This window comes from Phyllobates terribilis, unplaced genomic scaffold, assembly GCF_046119375.1.
Source record: "Phyllobates terribilis strain yellow unplaced genomic scaffold, ASM4611937v1 Scaffold_3__8_contigs__length_932513732, whole genome shotgun sequence".
NCBI lineage: Eukaryota > Metazoa > Chordata > Amphibia > Anura > Dendrobatidae > Phyllobates > Phyllobates terribilis.
The window spans coordinates 202,095,276-202,112,436 of NW_027362763.1; the positions used below are offsets into that span (position 1 = coordinate 202,095,276).

At 41.0% G+C, this 17,161-nt stretch overlaps 1 protein-coding gene across 3 annotated transcripts in view; it reads right to left on the reverse strand.

Moving 5' to 3' along the window:
- The window catches only part of INPP5D (inositol polyphosphate-5-phosphatase D), a 171,584-nt gene that overhangs the window by 72,602 nt on the left and 81,821 nt on the right, over positions 1-17,161 (reverse strand). Inside the window, exons 1-6 of one of the 3 annotated variants that reach the window (XM_073674491.1) lie at positions 15,048-15,396; positions 14,551-14,638; positions 11,859-11,939; positions 7,059-7,130; positions 3,671-3,794; positions 2,893-2,999 (exon numbers count right to left, since the gene is read on the reverse strand). In XM_073674491.1, the coding sequence (XP_073530592.1) occupies positions 2,893-2,999; positions 3,671-3,794; positions 7,059-7,130; positions 11,859-11,939; positions 14,551-14,638; positions 15,048-15,097 (522 nt within the window). In that variant the 5' untranslated portion in view covers positions 15,098-15,396. Of the gene's footprint in view, positions 1-2,892; positions 3,000-3,670; positions 3,795-7,058; positions 7,131-11,858; positions 11,940-14,550; positions 14,639-15,047; positions 15,397-17,161 lie in introns of those variants that run through there. The other 2 variants (XM_073674489.1, XM_073674490.1) reach the window with 2 other exon arrangements.

Sequence of the window (17,161 nt, forward strand, 5' to 3'; positions counted from 1 at the left end):
GTTATTGCATTTTATTGCAATTTTGCAGCGACCAAAAAACGTAATTCTGGCGTTTAGAATTTTTGTCTCGTTACGCTGTTTACCGATCGGATTAATTATTTTTTTATATTGATAGATCGGGCGATTCTGAACGCGGCGATACCAAATATGTCTATGTAGGTTTTTTTTTTTTTTTATTTTGAATGGGGCGAAAGGGGGGTGATTTAAACTTTTATATTTTTTTTATTTTTTTCTATATTTTTAAAAACTTTTTTTTTTCACTTTTTGCTTGCTTCTATAGTCTCCATAGGAGACTAGAAGCAGCAACTGTCCGATCGCCTCTGCTACATACAGGGGATCAGCAGATCCCCTGTATGCAGCAGAAATGGTCCTGTGCTATGAGCGCCGACCACTAGGTGGCACTCATAGCGACCAGCTCATGACAACTGCAGGCGTCTGCTGCAGACTCTGGGTTGTCATGCCCGCCCATCGGTGACCCGCGATCACGTGACGGGGTCGCCGATGGGCGGGGCTTGGGACGCGCTTCCCGGAAGCGCACGTTAAATGCCGCTGTCGGAGATTGACAGCAGCATTTAACATGTTAACAGCCGTGGGTGGATTGCGATTCCACCCACGGCTGTTGCAGGCACATGTCAGCTGTAATAATCAGCTGACATGTGCTCAGTTCAGTGCGGGCTCAGCGCAGCAGCCCTCACTGAACCGGGGGATTACAGCGTGTGTGTACTAATACGGCACAGGCTGTAAAGGGGTTAAGGATATCGGTCACCTGGTTTTTACTACCTAATCTAAGAGTAGCATAATGTAGGGGCAGAGACCCTTATTCCAGTGATGTGTCACTTACTGGGCTGCTTGCTGTAGTTTTAGTAAAATCACTGTTTTATCAGCAGGAGATTATCACTAGAGGACTAGTAAACCTGCTGCCAGGTAGTCCTCTATGTTCATGAGCTCTGTGTAACCCCACCTCCAACACAGATTGTCAGTGTCCTGCCTATGCACAGTGTACACAGAAAGCTGCCAATCAGTGGTGTGGACGTTGTTATATACAGCTCAGCATTCAGAGAACTGCTAGATTTGCAGCAGATAAAACAGTGATTTTATGAAATCAACAACAAGCAGCCTAGTAAGTGACACACTGCTAGAATCAGGGTCTCAGCCCCTACTTTATGCTGCTCATAGATGTGGTAAAAAATACCTGGTTACTGATTCAATTTAAACTGTATTTTAAATTATTATTTGATATAAAAAAAACTAATTTTTCATGTTTTGACATTCTCTTTTGCCAACATATTGTATTGATTCTATTGATTTAATTGGCTTGTGTGATTGCCAACTAATTACTGATTACCAATTAATTAACAACACAGGAGTGGTAGAGGTGTTGAACCATGGGATCTATACTCAATGTGTGTCTTATTACTTAGGCTATGAGTAAGGATCATACAGGTCTGAAATCAGTGATATTCTTTTGCCATTAAAGGGAACCTGTCAGTCAATTAATGCTACCCAAATCACAAGTACCATGAATCAGGTCATGGCTGCACAATTGCAGCCAGGTATATTTTCCTCTGAAATGCTCAGAGAAAACATAGTAGAACCTGATGGGAACCATAGGAATAGATGTGACTAGTCCGGCATGGCCCACATCCTGCTTCTCCATGTAGTGCTCTAGTTGATTGACAGGTCTCTCCTATGTGTGTACACAGGGACTAGTCTCATCTCTCTTTATAGTCCAGGGACAGCTCATCAAACTATGTTTTCTGTGAAACACTGTAGAAAAACATACCTGGCTACAATCATGCGGCCAGGCTCTGAACCATGCTGCCTGTGGTTCGGGTAGGGTGAATATAGACAGGTTTCCTTGAATGTAGTTTTGATATTTCTACTTGGACCATTAGAAGTTGCTATTTTTTAGAAGCTGTCTCGTCTTCTCTCTTTTTCACCGGGACAAGTGGACGAGGCATACTGGGATTTATATTAGGAAATAGATGCTGCTGAATAACTTATATTACTGTGTAAGAACATAATGTTAAGGTGCATTTATGCTGCATGATTATTGGGAACAGGCGTTTCTAGGCTCGTTTCCCGATAATTGGACAGTGTGCACAGGCTGCCAATCACCTGACAAATGAGCAAAACGCTCGTCCGTCGGGATGAGATGATTTTTAAGGAGGCTTAAAAATCATCTTTCTTGGCAGCACATCATCCTGTGTAAACTGGCCCTGTCCTGCTGACAACAGTAACGATGTGCACAGAACAATCTATTAACGATCGTTCTGTGCACATCAGAAGTGCAATTGGTCCAGCTAAACAACTGCCAATCAGCAATTGTGTAGCTGATTAACGGTTGTTTTTGTCCGCAGGCTGTGCAATGTGAACAAGCTCTTAGTCACCAGTCGAGGATTGTACCTTCCATGAGGTGAAATAAAGAAGTACAGGAATATTGTAGATTTACTATTTTTAAAGCACTAATCTACACATACAGGGAAGTAGGACCTGTAGTTCAGTGGTGTATTCTGCATTCAGCCAAAGGTTTAGATGTTTTGATCCAAAAAAGGACCTTTTTTCATCCACCGTGGACCTAAAGATACAACTTATGTGTGCATAAAGTGCTGCTGAACTGACATTAATAAGCATTAACGCACAGTTTGCTCTTTATTATAGTCTTATATATCATATTAAAACCACAGAAAATCTATTAGGCTAAAGCAAAATAAATTGTGGATTTTAAAAGACAGATTATTATATCCTGTACTGATAATGGAACATCTACTGAAAGCCTCCATCACTATAATAAAGAAATAGTACAATTGTAGTATCAGCTAACAATAGATATGAAGTAGATCTCTAGAGTTAAACTACATACTCAGGACATTCTTCGTAAAGTTTTCATACCTTAGAATCAGCAAAGATATATTCTTTACGTAGTATCTTTTCCTTTTCAGTTTCCAGTACAATTGTCAATTTATTTGGAAATTTCTGGGACTTAATAAGTTGTAGAACTGGTGAGATAAGCAAAGAATAAGTTAGGAATAAGCATAAATTTGTAGAAACATCAGTCATTCTACTCATGCCAAATAATGGTAAAAAATACTTTCCACTTTATATACGTATATAATACGCATATAAGTCCCTGACTTATCAAGATGGGCGATTTTCTTGCCAGTCTTGATGAGGGTGCTTGGTGGAGTCATATGCTGTTCATTCACGAAGAGGTGCACGCCTCTGCATGAATCTGGAGAGTCTGATGAGGGGAGTGCGCCTCTGTGCTCCATGCCAGAAATCTCACTCCAGTCCGACGAGCTGTATCGCCCCTTGTCCTGCCCCATCTCTGCGAAGTTGGGACAAATTGGCTTTAGAACGCCAAGAGTCACAAAATTGTGGCGCAAGTCCTACTCAGTCCAAAATGTTGTGACTTTCAAACATTTTACACCACTTTTCGTGGTGTAAAAAATTTGTTTAATTGGGGCCATAGAGTTGTAAACCCAGACTAAAAGTAATCTACTGACACAATATGAACAGAGCCTAAGAGGAAGCCCCCAAAATTGCTGCAGTCTACTAATTTGTTATTCTAAATTGATTTTTTATTTTTAGCATGTATTAATGTTTATTACTTTTATATCATTTATTGACAGAGGTTTTCTTTACAGAACAGGGGGTTAAAGAAACATACTTTTCTTGCTGGTGTAAAATTTTTCATCTGGCCCATCTTTTGCCTTCTTGATGATAAGCTTTCCAGTTTCAACATCAACTTTCAGATGAGTCTTTTGAGATATGCCTAAAGAATCCACTTTTACCTATAAGTGCATATAATATTTTAGTAGATCTATGAACTATTAAAAAAAATAGGTTTGAAGAAAATACTGATGGCACAAATTGGATAAAATAATGGCACATGAAATAATGCTACACATTTTTTAACTCACTACTTGATGAGAGATCTCTCACTTTCTCAGTTGTTCACAGTTTTATGTGAACTGGTTATAAATATATAGTTGTTTTTTTTAACCAGGGGTAAATGTCGCTGTATTCCGGAATCTGTTGTTGTTTTTCTTTTGTTCCTGCACCTCTCTATCCTCGAGGTATGGCCCCTTCCTCCCTGTACATAAATCTAATCTTATTAGCCAACTGGGTATGGTCCTCTAGAAGACTCCCATATAGAAGAGTTAAAGACCACACCCACTTGGTTAGAAAGGCTAGATTTACATAAAGGAAAGAGGAAGCCATATCTCGGGAATGGAGAGGTGCAGGAACCAAAGAAATCAACTTCTGATTTAGGAGAACAGTGGCATTTACACCAGGTAAAAAAAAAACTTACATGGACAAGAACAAATAGCATGCAATAAAATACACTCTTCAATACTGAATTTGTAACTCCAAGAAGCAAAAGTCATGGAATCATAAATCACATGATGGATAGACATGTTAGTGATAGATAAATGAAGAAAACATGGAAACAACATATTTAAAACATCTCGATTTATTCAGTATCAAGTACGAGTACCACGGGCTGAAATCCTAGCACTTGGCTGCAATCAATGAGGCTATTAATGGTTACCTGATGAATGTTCTGCCATGCTGAATGCACTTGGGCACGGACATCATCAAGACCCGCTGCTGGCAGCTCCCTTTGCAATTGCCATTGAATGTCGTTCCCTATTTGCTCTATGGGAGACAAGTCCGGAGACGCTGCAGGCCATCGTAGTGTGTTTAGGTCATGCAAACTGCTCACAGTAGTACGAGCAACATTCATACTAGTGTTGTTGTTGTGTTGAAAAACCGCTCCTGGGAAAGTCTGGAGAAATGTCCTTACCACTGGTTTCACTACTAAATCAATGTAACACCAAGCTGTTAAAGGGGTTGTCCACTACTAGGACAACCCCTTCTTAAATTAAATGTTCGGCCCCGATAAAAAAAAAAAATTAAAAAAACGTATACTTACCTCCCGTGCCGGCTCCATTTCAGCGGTGTTGGCACTCGCTGTCCCGGGGCTGTGATGCAGTGGAATGACATGTCATGCCCAGCGCCCAATCAGCGCTGGCATCATTGTCCCCGCCTTCGGACAAACTGAACATGAAGAGGAAGCCAGGGCCGCAGCTAACCCCTTTAATGTACCTGGAATGAAGACGAGACGAGTCCGAGTATCGTATATTATGCCACCCACACCATAATCCATGGAATAGAACCGGTGTGATGTTTCCTTCTGAAGACCTTTTATTGCGATTCCCACGTGGTCTCATCAGATTCTCAAAATGGCTCATAGTGATCTATTCTACTCTGCAAATGAAATTGGATGTCACATACCAATCCTAAGGTGTCAAAAATTGTCTAGAGCAGACCTGTAAAATATACAGCCCGCCAAATGGTTTGCTGTGGCCCGCTGATCAGTCCAGGAGACACCTCACCATTCTTCTTTTATTCAAATGTATTTACGTTTTTCAGGCACATCAGCCCCAGACCCCGACGTGCAGCAGCGTGATGAGGTCAGCTCTCTGCTGATGTAATCACACCGCTGCTGGCACATCAGCACTGAAGCACCACAGAGAAGCGGAAACAGAGAGGGCAACACTATGTGCTCCACCAAGGAGACGAAGATTAAATGCCTTATCATTGTGAATGGGGGTACATAAAAGGGGTACAATTGTGAAAGGAGGCACAGTTTTGTGAGAGGCAGTGGTGGTGGTGTACTTTATTCAGATGGGCTCCCCCAGAGGGGCAGTATGTGTGTGTGATCTCACACCACCACTCTCAAAGGCTATGATTGTGCAAAGCAAAATGGCACTGAAGGCTGGAATGGAGGTCAATCCTCCAGCAATGAGTCCGGCTTTTGTCTTGGACACAATGATAGCCGAATATTGGTGTGGAGACCACATTTGAATTGCCATGAAGAGGCCTTCACTGGGAAATGTGAAAGTCTCCCAAGAACTGTTTTTCCACACGATAACACTAACCCACATGTTGCTTGTGCTAATGTGAAAGTGTGCATGGCCTAAACATGCTACCATGGTGTGCAGCGTCTCCGGACTTGTCTCCCATGGAGCACATCTGGGACGTCATTGGTAGGCAATTGCAAACGAAGCTGCCAGCCGCAGATCTTGATGATTCATTCATTCATTCACATGCATTCAGCGAGGTAGAACACTCCTCAGACAACCATTAATAAGCTCATTGATATCAGTCAAGGCGTGTAAGTGCGTGTATCTCTGCTAGTGGTGCTGATACTCGATACTGAATACACTGAGATGTTTTGAAAATTTTGTTTCCATTTTTTGTATATCATTAACTTATCTATCTGTCCTGTGATTTTTATAGCTCCATGACTTTTCCTTCTTGGTGTTCCAATTTCAGTGTTGAGGAGTGTATTTTTATGGCAAGTTTGAGCTGTATTAAAAAGTTTCCATCAATATATAATCTATATATCAGTACCTCATTCTGCTTAAAGGGAATCTTGTCAGCAGGTTTTTATTATTTAATCTAAGAGCAGCATAATTCCAGGGATGTGTCACTTATTAGGCTGTGTGCAATAGTTTCAATGCAATCAATGTTTTATGTGCAGGAAAGTATCACTGCATGACTAGGTCTCCTGTGCACAGCAGTCAAGCTAATCTGTGTATCTAGGCCTCCAGCACTGGTTGACAATGCACAGTGTACACAGAAAGCTATGTAATACAGATTCCCTCTAACTTCTCTTGGTCTGATGAGTGGTTCCAGTTTGTGCACATTCTTATCCAGAGCGGCCTGTACTATTTTCCTGGCTTCTAGGTTGAAATTTCCCTGCACGCCCTCTTCAGAGCCAAAATGGCTAAGTGTACAGTAGTTGTTGCAGTAGGTATTTTAGCGTGTTCTGAATTAAGAAAAAATGACTTTGGTAAAATGTATCCATTAATGCACTGGAGGAGCATAATTGCCTGTAAACTATGTAATAGGGTCAGTGGCTCTGCTATGGGGAATTCTGTGATACAAGCAGAAAGATTGATGGTAGCGATCTGACTCTTAGATTGGAAAATAGAAATACCACACATAGAAACATTAAGAAACCCTGACCTACATTAAATTATTACCTCGAATATTATGGGGGGTATGAGCGATCTCCGGTGTTTCACTGCAGCCCCTTCCATTAAGACTGTTTTTACCTGAAATAAGAATTAAAGAAATGACAAAAGTGCATATTCATTTAGATTTAGTAGAACAAAATTAACTTATCATTATCTTTTAGAAAATCAAAATGATGATGAGGCAATATTGTCGGATGGGAACTAAACTACTGTTCTTTAAGCACTAAGGTACAAGGCACATTGTAGCCAAGCCTCATTGTGTTGGTAGTATCTAGCTGGATAACTGGATAATATTTAGGCCGATATTAGCCCAGGATGATGGCAAAACTATTAGGAGATACATTTATTTGAGATGCGGAATTACTTCCTTCACGTAGATCTAATAAAACATCTATGATAGCCCTTATTGGGAAACATGTTACCTGCTTCTTGACAGCTGATGTACCTTTGTCCCCGAATATGGGTACAGATCTAACCTGAAGATCACCAAAACTAATTCTCAAAGAATACGGCACAGACTATCCCGAGTCCCTACGCAAGTTGCTTTATAGTGCACCATAAGACGCCATATTTTTCCCTTGATAACTGGCTGAAGGTACAATAAGGATCCATAATATGGCCTTGTGCATGAGGCCTACTAAAGACTGCATGGGCATACATGCCATTGAGACAGTCAATTATCAGACTGACCGTCACCAAACAGAAAAGCAGGTGTAAACAGGTACAAGCTAATAGCGCCACTTCTATATGTATCTAATAAATTAAAGCTGCACTCTGTAATGCTATAATATGCAAACATGAAATTGAAATTGCATTACTGCTCTAGAAAAAAAGTTAAAATGAAGATACGGAGCACACGAATTGGCCAATTCGTGCGCGAAGTATCTTCATTTTAACTATTTTCTAGAGCAGCAATACAATTCCAATTTCATATATTTCATGTTTGCATACTATAGCGTTACAGAGTGCAGCTTTAATTTGATAGAGACAGTCAAGTCTGTAGCTTTGAGGTCCATGAAGGAATGGTGACCAAATCAGATTGTTTAGTCCCTCACCTCGTGGTCCTCCCGAAAAGAAGAATGGGGAAAGGAAAAGCGGCCACTAGTCCTTCTGTCCAGAGAGAATCGTTATTATATGTGGCCATGAATATGTGAGTTACTCTATCAATGAGTAATTTAACTATAAGAGTCACACCAATGAGATCTACATCCCTCGCTAAAAAACTAAGGGTGTCTCAGGGGGTCATTCTATGTAGCCGGCTGGAGCATGCAGGATTGTGACTGCTTTCCTCCCAACCCCATCCAGTTGTGAGTATGGTGAGATACGTATGGTGGTATGTGAGTGTGTATTATATGATGGTGTTATTTTTGGGTATAAAGTGTGTGACGGCATTATCTGTGTGTGAATATTGTAACATTATTTCCCTGTACAATACATTATCTGTATATACTACAAGTAATCGTGTGTGCAGTATATGGGAGCAATATTTATGTGCACAGTATGTGGCAGCAATCTTTACATCTATAGTAGATGCCAGTGATATGTGTATATACTAGATTAATGTATTATCTATATGTATCGTATCCATCAGTATTATTCATATATCTACTTTATGGAGACATTATTTGTGTGTACAGTATACAGCAAGATTATTTGTGAACATAACACCAATATTTATATTTTTAGCATATGGCTGCATTATTTATGTCGTATACGACCATGTGCATGCCTGTAGTTCATTCTTGTGATGTAAACACAATTGTAAAAAGATTTTGTCACAGGTGATGGGGTCAGGAGGGAGGCTCAAGCAACTTCTACACCTGGGCCCAACCAACAGCAACCAGAGAAAAAAATCTGCATTTGCAATCAGCAAATTATGACATGGCAAAAATACGACTGCAGATCAAAGGGAGAAAAGACCTGAGAGCTTATATTATGAGATGAGATTACAGATTATGGTTTCAGAAAAATGCTAACAGTGCAGTTTTTATCCAGGGGACTAAAGAGGGCAACAAGGTGTAAATGACAGCAGTTGAAGTTGGTGTATTCAAAGTAATACATGTAAACACATAAAACATGGTGATAGATCCGATATGGGGGAATAACATCTTTCTATCATTACAGCAATCTGCAGCCACCGTTTCCCTGAATGAAGGCTCTCTGTAAATGTTCAGGAACCTACTCGGTATAAAAGAATCCATCCAGTGTAAAACAGTAAATGAGAATGCAAAATCCCTCTCTGATTACGTGTATGATGTATTCTGTCCAAGGGGAAGGGCTACAAAAATGTAGAGGCTGAAAGAGTAAAGCTGAGCGTTTTAAAGGGAATCAGTCAGCAGTTTTTGCTATGTAATCTGAGAGCAGAATAATGTAGGGGCAAAGACCCTGATTCCAGCGATGTATTACTTACTTTACTGGTTTCTGCAGTTTTGATAAAATCCCTGTTTTATCTGCTGCAGATCTAACAGGTCTATGAACACTGAACTGTGTATATCTCCACCTACACCACTGATTGGCAATTTTCTGTATAAACTCTGCATAGGCAGAAAACTGCCAGTCACTGGTGGGGGAGTAGTTGGACCACATGGAGGCAGGTTTACTGGTCCTCTAGTGATAATCTCCTGCTGATAAAAAATACACTAAGCCACCCATTAAGTGACACATCGCTGGAATAGACATCTCTGCCCCTACATTGTGCTGCTCTCAGATTAGGTAGCAAAATCCTGATGACAGATTTCCTTTAAGATCTTCATACACATTAAAGTTGTCAGGGCAGGTAAGGGTCTGAACATGTAAGCGACTCTGTTCAGTCTCCCCAGTAAATATACATGGATGTTTGGCCAAGCCAAAAATTCTTGAGCATGGGAGAGTTGGGAGAGATGTCTGATGGCCAAATGAATATTGCATGTGTGAAAAAAAAGGCTGGGGTCGCAATATCCTCTCTGTACTGTATATCTGTATGGGTCACCAATGGTCTTAATACCCTTTCTCCTTGTCTGTGTTTGGTTTTTGTGCCAGCAATATATCACCTGCATGTTTACACCTATGCTTGTTATTTGTAAAGTGCTGTGGAATATGTTGGCGCTATATAAATAAAAAGTATTATTATTATTATTATTTGTGTCAGCAGCATATATCAACTTTATATAGGATTTTTGACCAAATTGTTATTTGAATGCCTAATACTGTCTTTAACACATGCACTTTATTTATTCTGCATGTTTGGCAAGCATTTATGTAATATGGCTAGGTACCTCCTATGATACATGTATTTGATACTGCATATGCACTTTTTTTACACTATATGGTTACTCTTGAATATTTTGCCTACAGCAATTTTGCTTATAGATACACTATTATGCAAATTTTGTGGGGGAACAGTTTATTATTTTGGTGAACTAATCTGTGACATCCAACAGATTTTGACGATTGACCAAAACATTATAATGTTGTGGTCTTGTATATTTATATAGCGATTTTTTTGTTTTTTACTTGTTTTTAACATGTTTTGTTAATAAATTATCTGATTCTATCTGGTGATCCCTGTCAGTACATACTGCTTTGCCTTTTATATACAACAGTTATTGCATGTATATGGCAAGCTTTACTGTATATCACACGGTAAAGCTTTGCTAGACAAAGAAGGAAGTTTCCCCTTACACTTAGAAACAAAGGAAAGACAAAATCATTTATATTACACCAAGAACGCAAGAGATGAGAGGGGTGCAAATCGGGGATACATTTGCAATCAAAGTATTCAACCACTAGGTTTATTAGCAAAGTTTATAAACTTTCTGCTGTTTGCAATAAAACAATCAAATAAGAACAATTTAAATAGCTCAACACAACTAATATAACAAGTTGTTTATCCAAATTCAACACAAAATGGCACTTGTAATGACTACAAAAGTCTTCCAGTTCACTAATATTTTTGGCTGTCATGAGAACGGTTGAAGAAGTTTGGAGAATAGTTCATTGCTTTGCGCAAACAGGCTGCGTCTTGCGGTTTCAATAAAGTCAGTGTTTTATCAGCAGGAGATTATCACTACTGGACTAGGTGTCTCCTGCCTCCTAGTCAACTGCTCAGTGTAACCCATCCACACCCCTGATTATTAGCTTTGTGTCAATGCAGAGTGTACACAGAAAGCTGCTAATCAGTGGTGTGGGCGGGGTTACACACAGCTCAGCATTCCAATCAGTGGTGTGGGCGGGGTTACACACAGCTCAGCATTCCAATCAGTGGTGTGGGCGGGGTTACACACAGCTCAGCATTCCAATCAGTGGTGTGGGCGGGGTTACACACAGCTCAGCATTCCAATCAGTGGTGTGGGCGGGGTTTATACACAGCTCAGCATTCCGAGCTCTGCTAGATCTGCAGCAGAGAAAACAGGGATTGTATCAAAATGACAGCAAGTGACACATCACTGGAATCAAGGTCTCAGCCCCTACATCATACCGATCACAGATTATATAGGAAAAACCTGATGACAGATTCCCTTTAAGCCCTGGAAGCTAAGGTTATGCAATGTGTATAGATAATGTCTATGTGTTATATAGTGACAGGTACATGTAGGCTAAGACTTGCACAATAGAGATGAGAGCTATTAGATAAATAATTTCCGAGTGGTATGGTTACAGATTGGACATTTTAAGAACAGTTATGTTGCTTAGCAATCAGTCGGTGATTAAGCTCTGCAGAATGTGCTACAGACCAAAGAGAAATGAATAGTTCCTATTATGTCTCATCTCTGGTTATAGCCTCTTTTAGGTATCATTTCCGCTTCTTCTTGGGTTGCACTGTCATACCTTCTCCTCAAGGCTGGACACCATGGAGGTCAGCTGGTTGAGTTTACTCATCATGCTACTCGTGCTCGGATCACCAGGAAGCTGTAAAGATCACACATAATATTCGTTACTAGTAGACCAAGGCTATACTAACACTACAGCATGCAAACTTCCTAATCCACCACTAATATGGAGGTACCTTAGGCTGCGCTCGGGGTAGGAGATCAGCGGGGTTAGAACAGGGCAGCAGACAGTATTACAGTCTGTTACGACTTGTATGCAGCTTATATGCTGTACTCTTTTTTTAAGATCAGAGGCTTTGGACAAAGATTCTGTTTTCTGATCCAGTCCTAAATCCCCTGGTTTCAGGGGAATAATTTATTGCCATCCCACAAAGGTCATCACATCTGAGACACTTACATGACCAGTTCTTCCCTGCGGATCAGTACTAGGAAGCCAAAAAAGGTGGAATCATTTTAATTCAGTGCAGTATTCTGGTTCTCTGTAATGGTACCTGTTACATCACACCACACATCGCATCAACCAATACTCATTGAGAGGAATTAATCAAACACTTTTTGGCAGAAAACTAACATAAAAAGGTATGTTCAGCCATAGTTTTGTTATGTGGACTCTTAAGGCTGAAAAATCAGTGTAGAAAAATGCTTTACAATGCCTTTGGCATCTTTTTTTGGGATGTGCTTGGTGCCCTTGTGTGTTTTTTATCATTGACAAGATATGACAATATTACACAGTCCATATGATAAGGACATGTAGCTGGTACACGAGTTGGACACTAGCCATCAGCAGTTATTGCAATGAGTGTGGACCGAGAGAACTCTTTCTCAAGCTCTGCTCACTCTCTGTGCTCCCCTTGTCCTACCTGCTGATCCAACCTGGCAGGCAGACAATTTTTTGGGATTAAAGTGGTTGCACACTGTCAGCAATGGAAAGGTGGCCACTAGAAATGAGTGGATCTTTTGAAATTAGTATTCGCTGACTTTGTCAAACTTTCTCTCAAAATGTGAAGGTTGAAATTCCACAAAAAATACAAGTGTGGGAAAGGAGAGAGAGAAAACCCTGCTGACCATAAGAACTTACAATCTACAGAAGAGAGAGGACCCCATAGACCATAAAAGCTTACAATCTACAGAAGAGAGAGGACCCCATAGACCATGTGAGCTTATAATCTACAGAAAAGAGAGGACCTCATAGACCATAAGTGCTTACACTCTACAGAAGAGAGAGGACCTCATAGACCATAAAAAGCTGACACAACACAGGGGAGAGAGAGGACCCCATAGACCATAAGAGCATACACAACACAGGAGAGAGAAAGAGAGGATCCCGCTAACCATAAGAGCTTGCTCACTACAGAAGAGAGAGAAAGAACACTGATCATAAGAGCTTACACTCTACTGGAGAGAGACAGGATCCTGCTGACCATAAGAGCTTTCACTTTACAGGTGAGAGAGAGGACCCCGCTGACCATAAGAACGTACACTCAAGTAGAGAGAGAGAGGTCCCTGCTCACTTTAAGAGCTTACACTCTACAGGAGAGAGGCACCTGCTGACCATAAGAGCTTACACTCTACAAAAGAGAGAGAGGACCCCACTGACCATAAGAGCTTACACTCTACAAAAGAGAGAGACTTATCCAATAACTCTGGAGATGTAAAACGACTCTGCCGTACAAGATGTGTTCCACTGGGAACCGCTGATCTGTGATGGCCCCGGTACTGACCACCACTGTACATGGTATGATAATCCACTAGATATCATAGCTGCAGGGTATTATGGGGAGGCCCACGCGGCAACGCAAAATGACATTAGCCCGCTCTCTGATGCTTCAGCAGTGTGGGAAATGTTGATGGGGACGTTTTTATTTGTGAGCCAAATCATAGTGTTCAAATTTGCGTGATACCATTAATTTCAGGAAATTCGGATTGATCTGCTCATTTCTAGTGGCCGGTCGTTCATCATTAATTTGTATGGGATCTCTAAAAACTGCATAAGTGCACATCCTACCGATGTGCAAGTATGTCCCAAATGAGAACAACTTTTAAGTATAATGAACTTTTCATTTCCCTGTTTCATCACTTTCATGATTTCTTTTTGTCATTAGATGAAAACACTCATTTGCAAATCTACGGTCTCAAAACCAATCTGAGAGGTGGATTCTGTTATTATTCAGTCAAGTCAACCCTCTGAGACCCAATCTGTGCAATCAGGATGGTACCTTTTATCTACCCTGATCATATGTAGCAATCTATCAGGAGAGTCAAGAGGTTTGTACTGCTCAGAGAGGATTGCCTAGACCAGACACAATTGTATCCATCGCTCATCTATGAGACATTTTAGAAAATGATAAGGAATAAGAACCTCAATGCAGGCAGTGATGTAACTTCTAACTCTTGGCCAAAATGCAAAATCTCCAACAAGACCCACGACTATCACACATCTTTAGTAGGATTAATCTTCTCATATGATTCAAAGTGACTTTTTGGGCCTCTTTTGGCTCTGAGGCCCGAGTGCACCCATTACGCCCCTGGACGCAGGTTCGGTCACACCTGCTTTTTAAGTGGATTAAAGTTACAATCTTGCTTTGGCGTGTGATGGGGCTGCGATCAGCGGTGATTTAACTTCTCATATTACTATTAATGAATGAGGTGTGATGATGGGTCTTGCACCATACATACTACGTTAAACTTACGGGGGAGCGTTGCCTGAATCCGGGGGAAAATTGGGGTTCAAATGTGCTCTGCAGGGATTCCAGCGCCGGCAGTGTACGGGTGATTTCACTACGAGAACAATAGAAGTGTCAGATATTACACCAATATACTGAAGATGGAGGTTCAGGTGCACAATAGTACTGAAAATGTGACATCATAGCTCCGTGACTTATTAGGCACAGGTGAGAGTATGTGACAGGGCCTTATGGAAGGGCTATAAATCTGCCAGAACTGGCTATAGGTGATTAACTCATAGGCCCCGAGGTAGAAACATTCCTTCCATGGATGGCAGATAACAAACGACTTACGGAAAAAAAAAATCCTTTTGGACTATTCACTGGGTGTGAGACATGAAGATGCTGGTAGATGAGACAAGCACGCTGTGGAGGAGATGCATCACACAATGACATGGAATCTAGGAGGGGAAAGGGGCAAAAAGAAATTGAAGAAGGAGAAGAGATGCTGCACTTCCCCTTACCTCAGACAGCGGCCACCAAACTCGTCTGCCCGCTGCCCCCTCCTTTCCATACCTTTTCTTTGTGCTGTGATGCTTGGCCGTCTTCCCTCTGCACGCAGTACAGTAAGAGGGAGGGGACAGCAGGGAGGCAGACACCCAAGTAAAAGGAAGATTTCATTTGCAAGAAAGATATTCTTCCACGTACAAGAGCTCTCCTTATCCCATGGCCCTATGTTATGTCGCAGAGGAAGGCAGTGTATCAGTAACTGCTCTGACAGACACTCCTGTAAAGCATCTCTACAATGGCAGGATGAGCCACTGAAGGGCGAGTCTGTCCCAGATGTGCAGAGACAGCAAGGGGAGGAGGCGAGAACTAAGAGGATAGCTAGCAGAGAGCTCCAGTCTAATGTTCTCTGTCATTGCCGTGTATGCATCCGTGTGGAATCTGCCCCTATTCACTAAAGAGTTAAAACCACAAAATAGAAATTGGCACGTATAAAACACATACCCGTCTACCGGTCAGGGCACGAGAAAGTTGGTTTCCGCTTCTTATCTTTGCGACTTATTCTATTGTCAAACTATGACTTCACAAATTATTACAATATAGAAGAAGGCCTGACACAGAGGATTTTCTGTTTTGCTCGTTTTTGCATTTCCATTATTTGCACCAAAATGTATAGTTTCCGTGATGTTTAATGTATTTGGTGCATCTTTAAAGGGGTTATCCAGGACTATATTATTTTTTTTACTATTGAACTAAGAACTAACTGGCAGGTAGTCGCTAACAGGCAGGTAGTCGCTAACTACCTGCCTGTTTTGCCCAGCGCAGATCTCAGCCGGCACAGAGTGGTCAACGACCGCCACTGCCGGTGATTCTGCTGCCTCTGCTGACGTCAAGTTGACAGAGCAGCAGCGTCTCTTCCGCTCTGCTCTGTTGACGGTGGTCATGGCTGCCAATGTCATGGTGATTGACAGTCGGTACCCCGCTGCATAACTGCGGGAAGCCAGCTGTCAATCAGCATGACGTCAGCAGTCACGCCCCATCGACAGAGCAGAGTTGGTGCAGCTGAATCGCCAGCAAGCGCCTGTTCGTTTTTGGCCCATAGTAAAAAAATAATTTAGTCTCAATGTCATCCGAGTGCAGTCTGATGATTTCCACTTCACTCGTTGACTTGTATGGCCGAATGCTATGCAAATATTGGATCAAACTTGGGCATACAGCGATTTTTTCCTAGGACCAGCTCAGTCAGAGGAAAACAGTTGGACATGTGCACAGCCCTATATAATAGCATTAGTCCGAGTGCGATCCAATGTTTTGTCAGATCGCACTCGAACTGAAAATATGGTCATAGCCCTTAAGCTAGAAAAGAATATTCATTATATATTGATTGTTCAAAACACCCAACTTTTTTAACATATGCAACTTTGTATAACCTCATAGTTTACATCCAACTTTATAAATATTTAGCATGCCAATACTTATCTGTGTAGTAATATATTAGTGCATTTATCACATTTAAGCTATATCTTTTTCACTACTTTCCTACTTACCTTTAAATCCTCAGTAGTGGGACCTTTAGACTACATTATTAGGTAGATGTGGTTCTCCATGGCTGCTTGTCCACTAGCGGGGTCTATCCTTCTCAGCCCTTATCCACACGCACGTCAACTTGACAAATGGTAAGGTTTTAATATTAGAGGTTAGGACCATCCCGAATAGGGTCACCGTGACGTGGTGGGATCGCTTTTAAATTTTTTTGATCAAAATTATGTTAACAAAGCACCCTATATTATTTTCATGTACTATTGCTGTTTATTTATTTACTGCAGGGTATTTGCTTATTATGTTTTTATCTTGGGTTTTGTAGATTATTAAAATGTAGATTTGAATGCATTTTTCTTAATTTAAAAAAAATGAGTGTATACAGAAAGATGGAGAAGTGCATTGTTATGTTCATGCAGTTGGGTTCCAGTGTTTTGATGGTAAGAAAAATGTTTGCAGTGCCATCAAAAACATCACAAGGTCACACGGGGAGGATATAATGCAGATTTTTCATATGTATACAGTGGATATAAAAAGTCTAGACGCTAAAAATGTCAGGCTTTTTTCATGTGAAAAAAAATCATACTGAGAA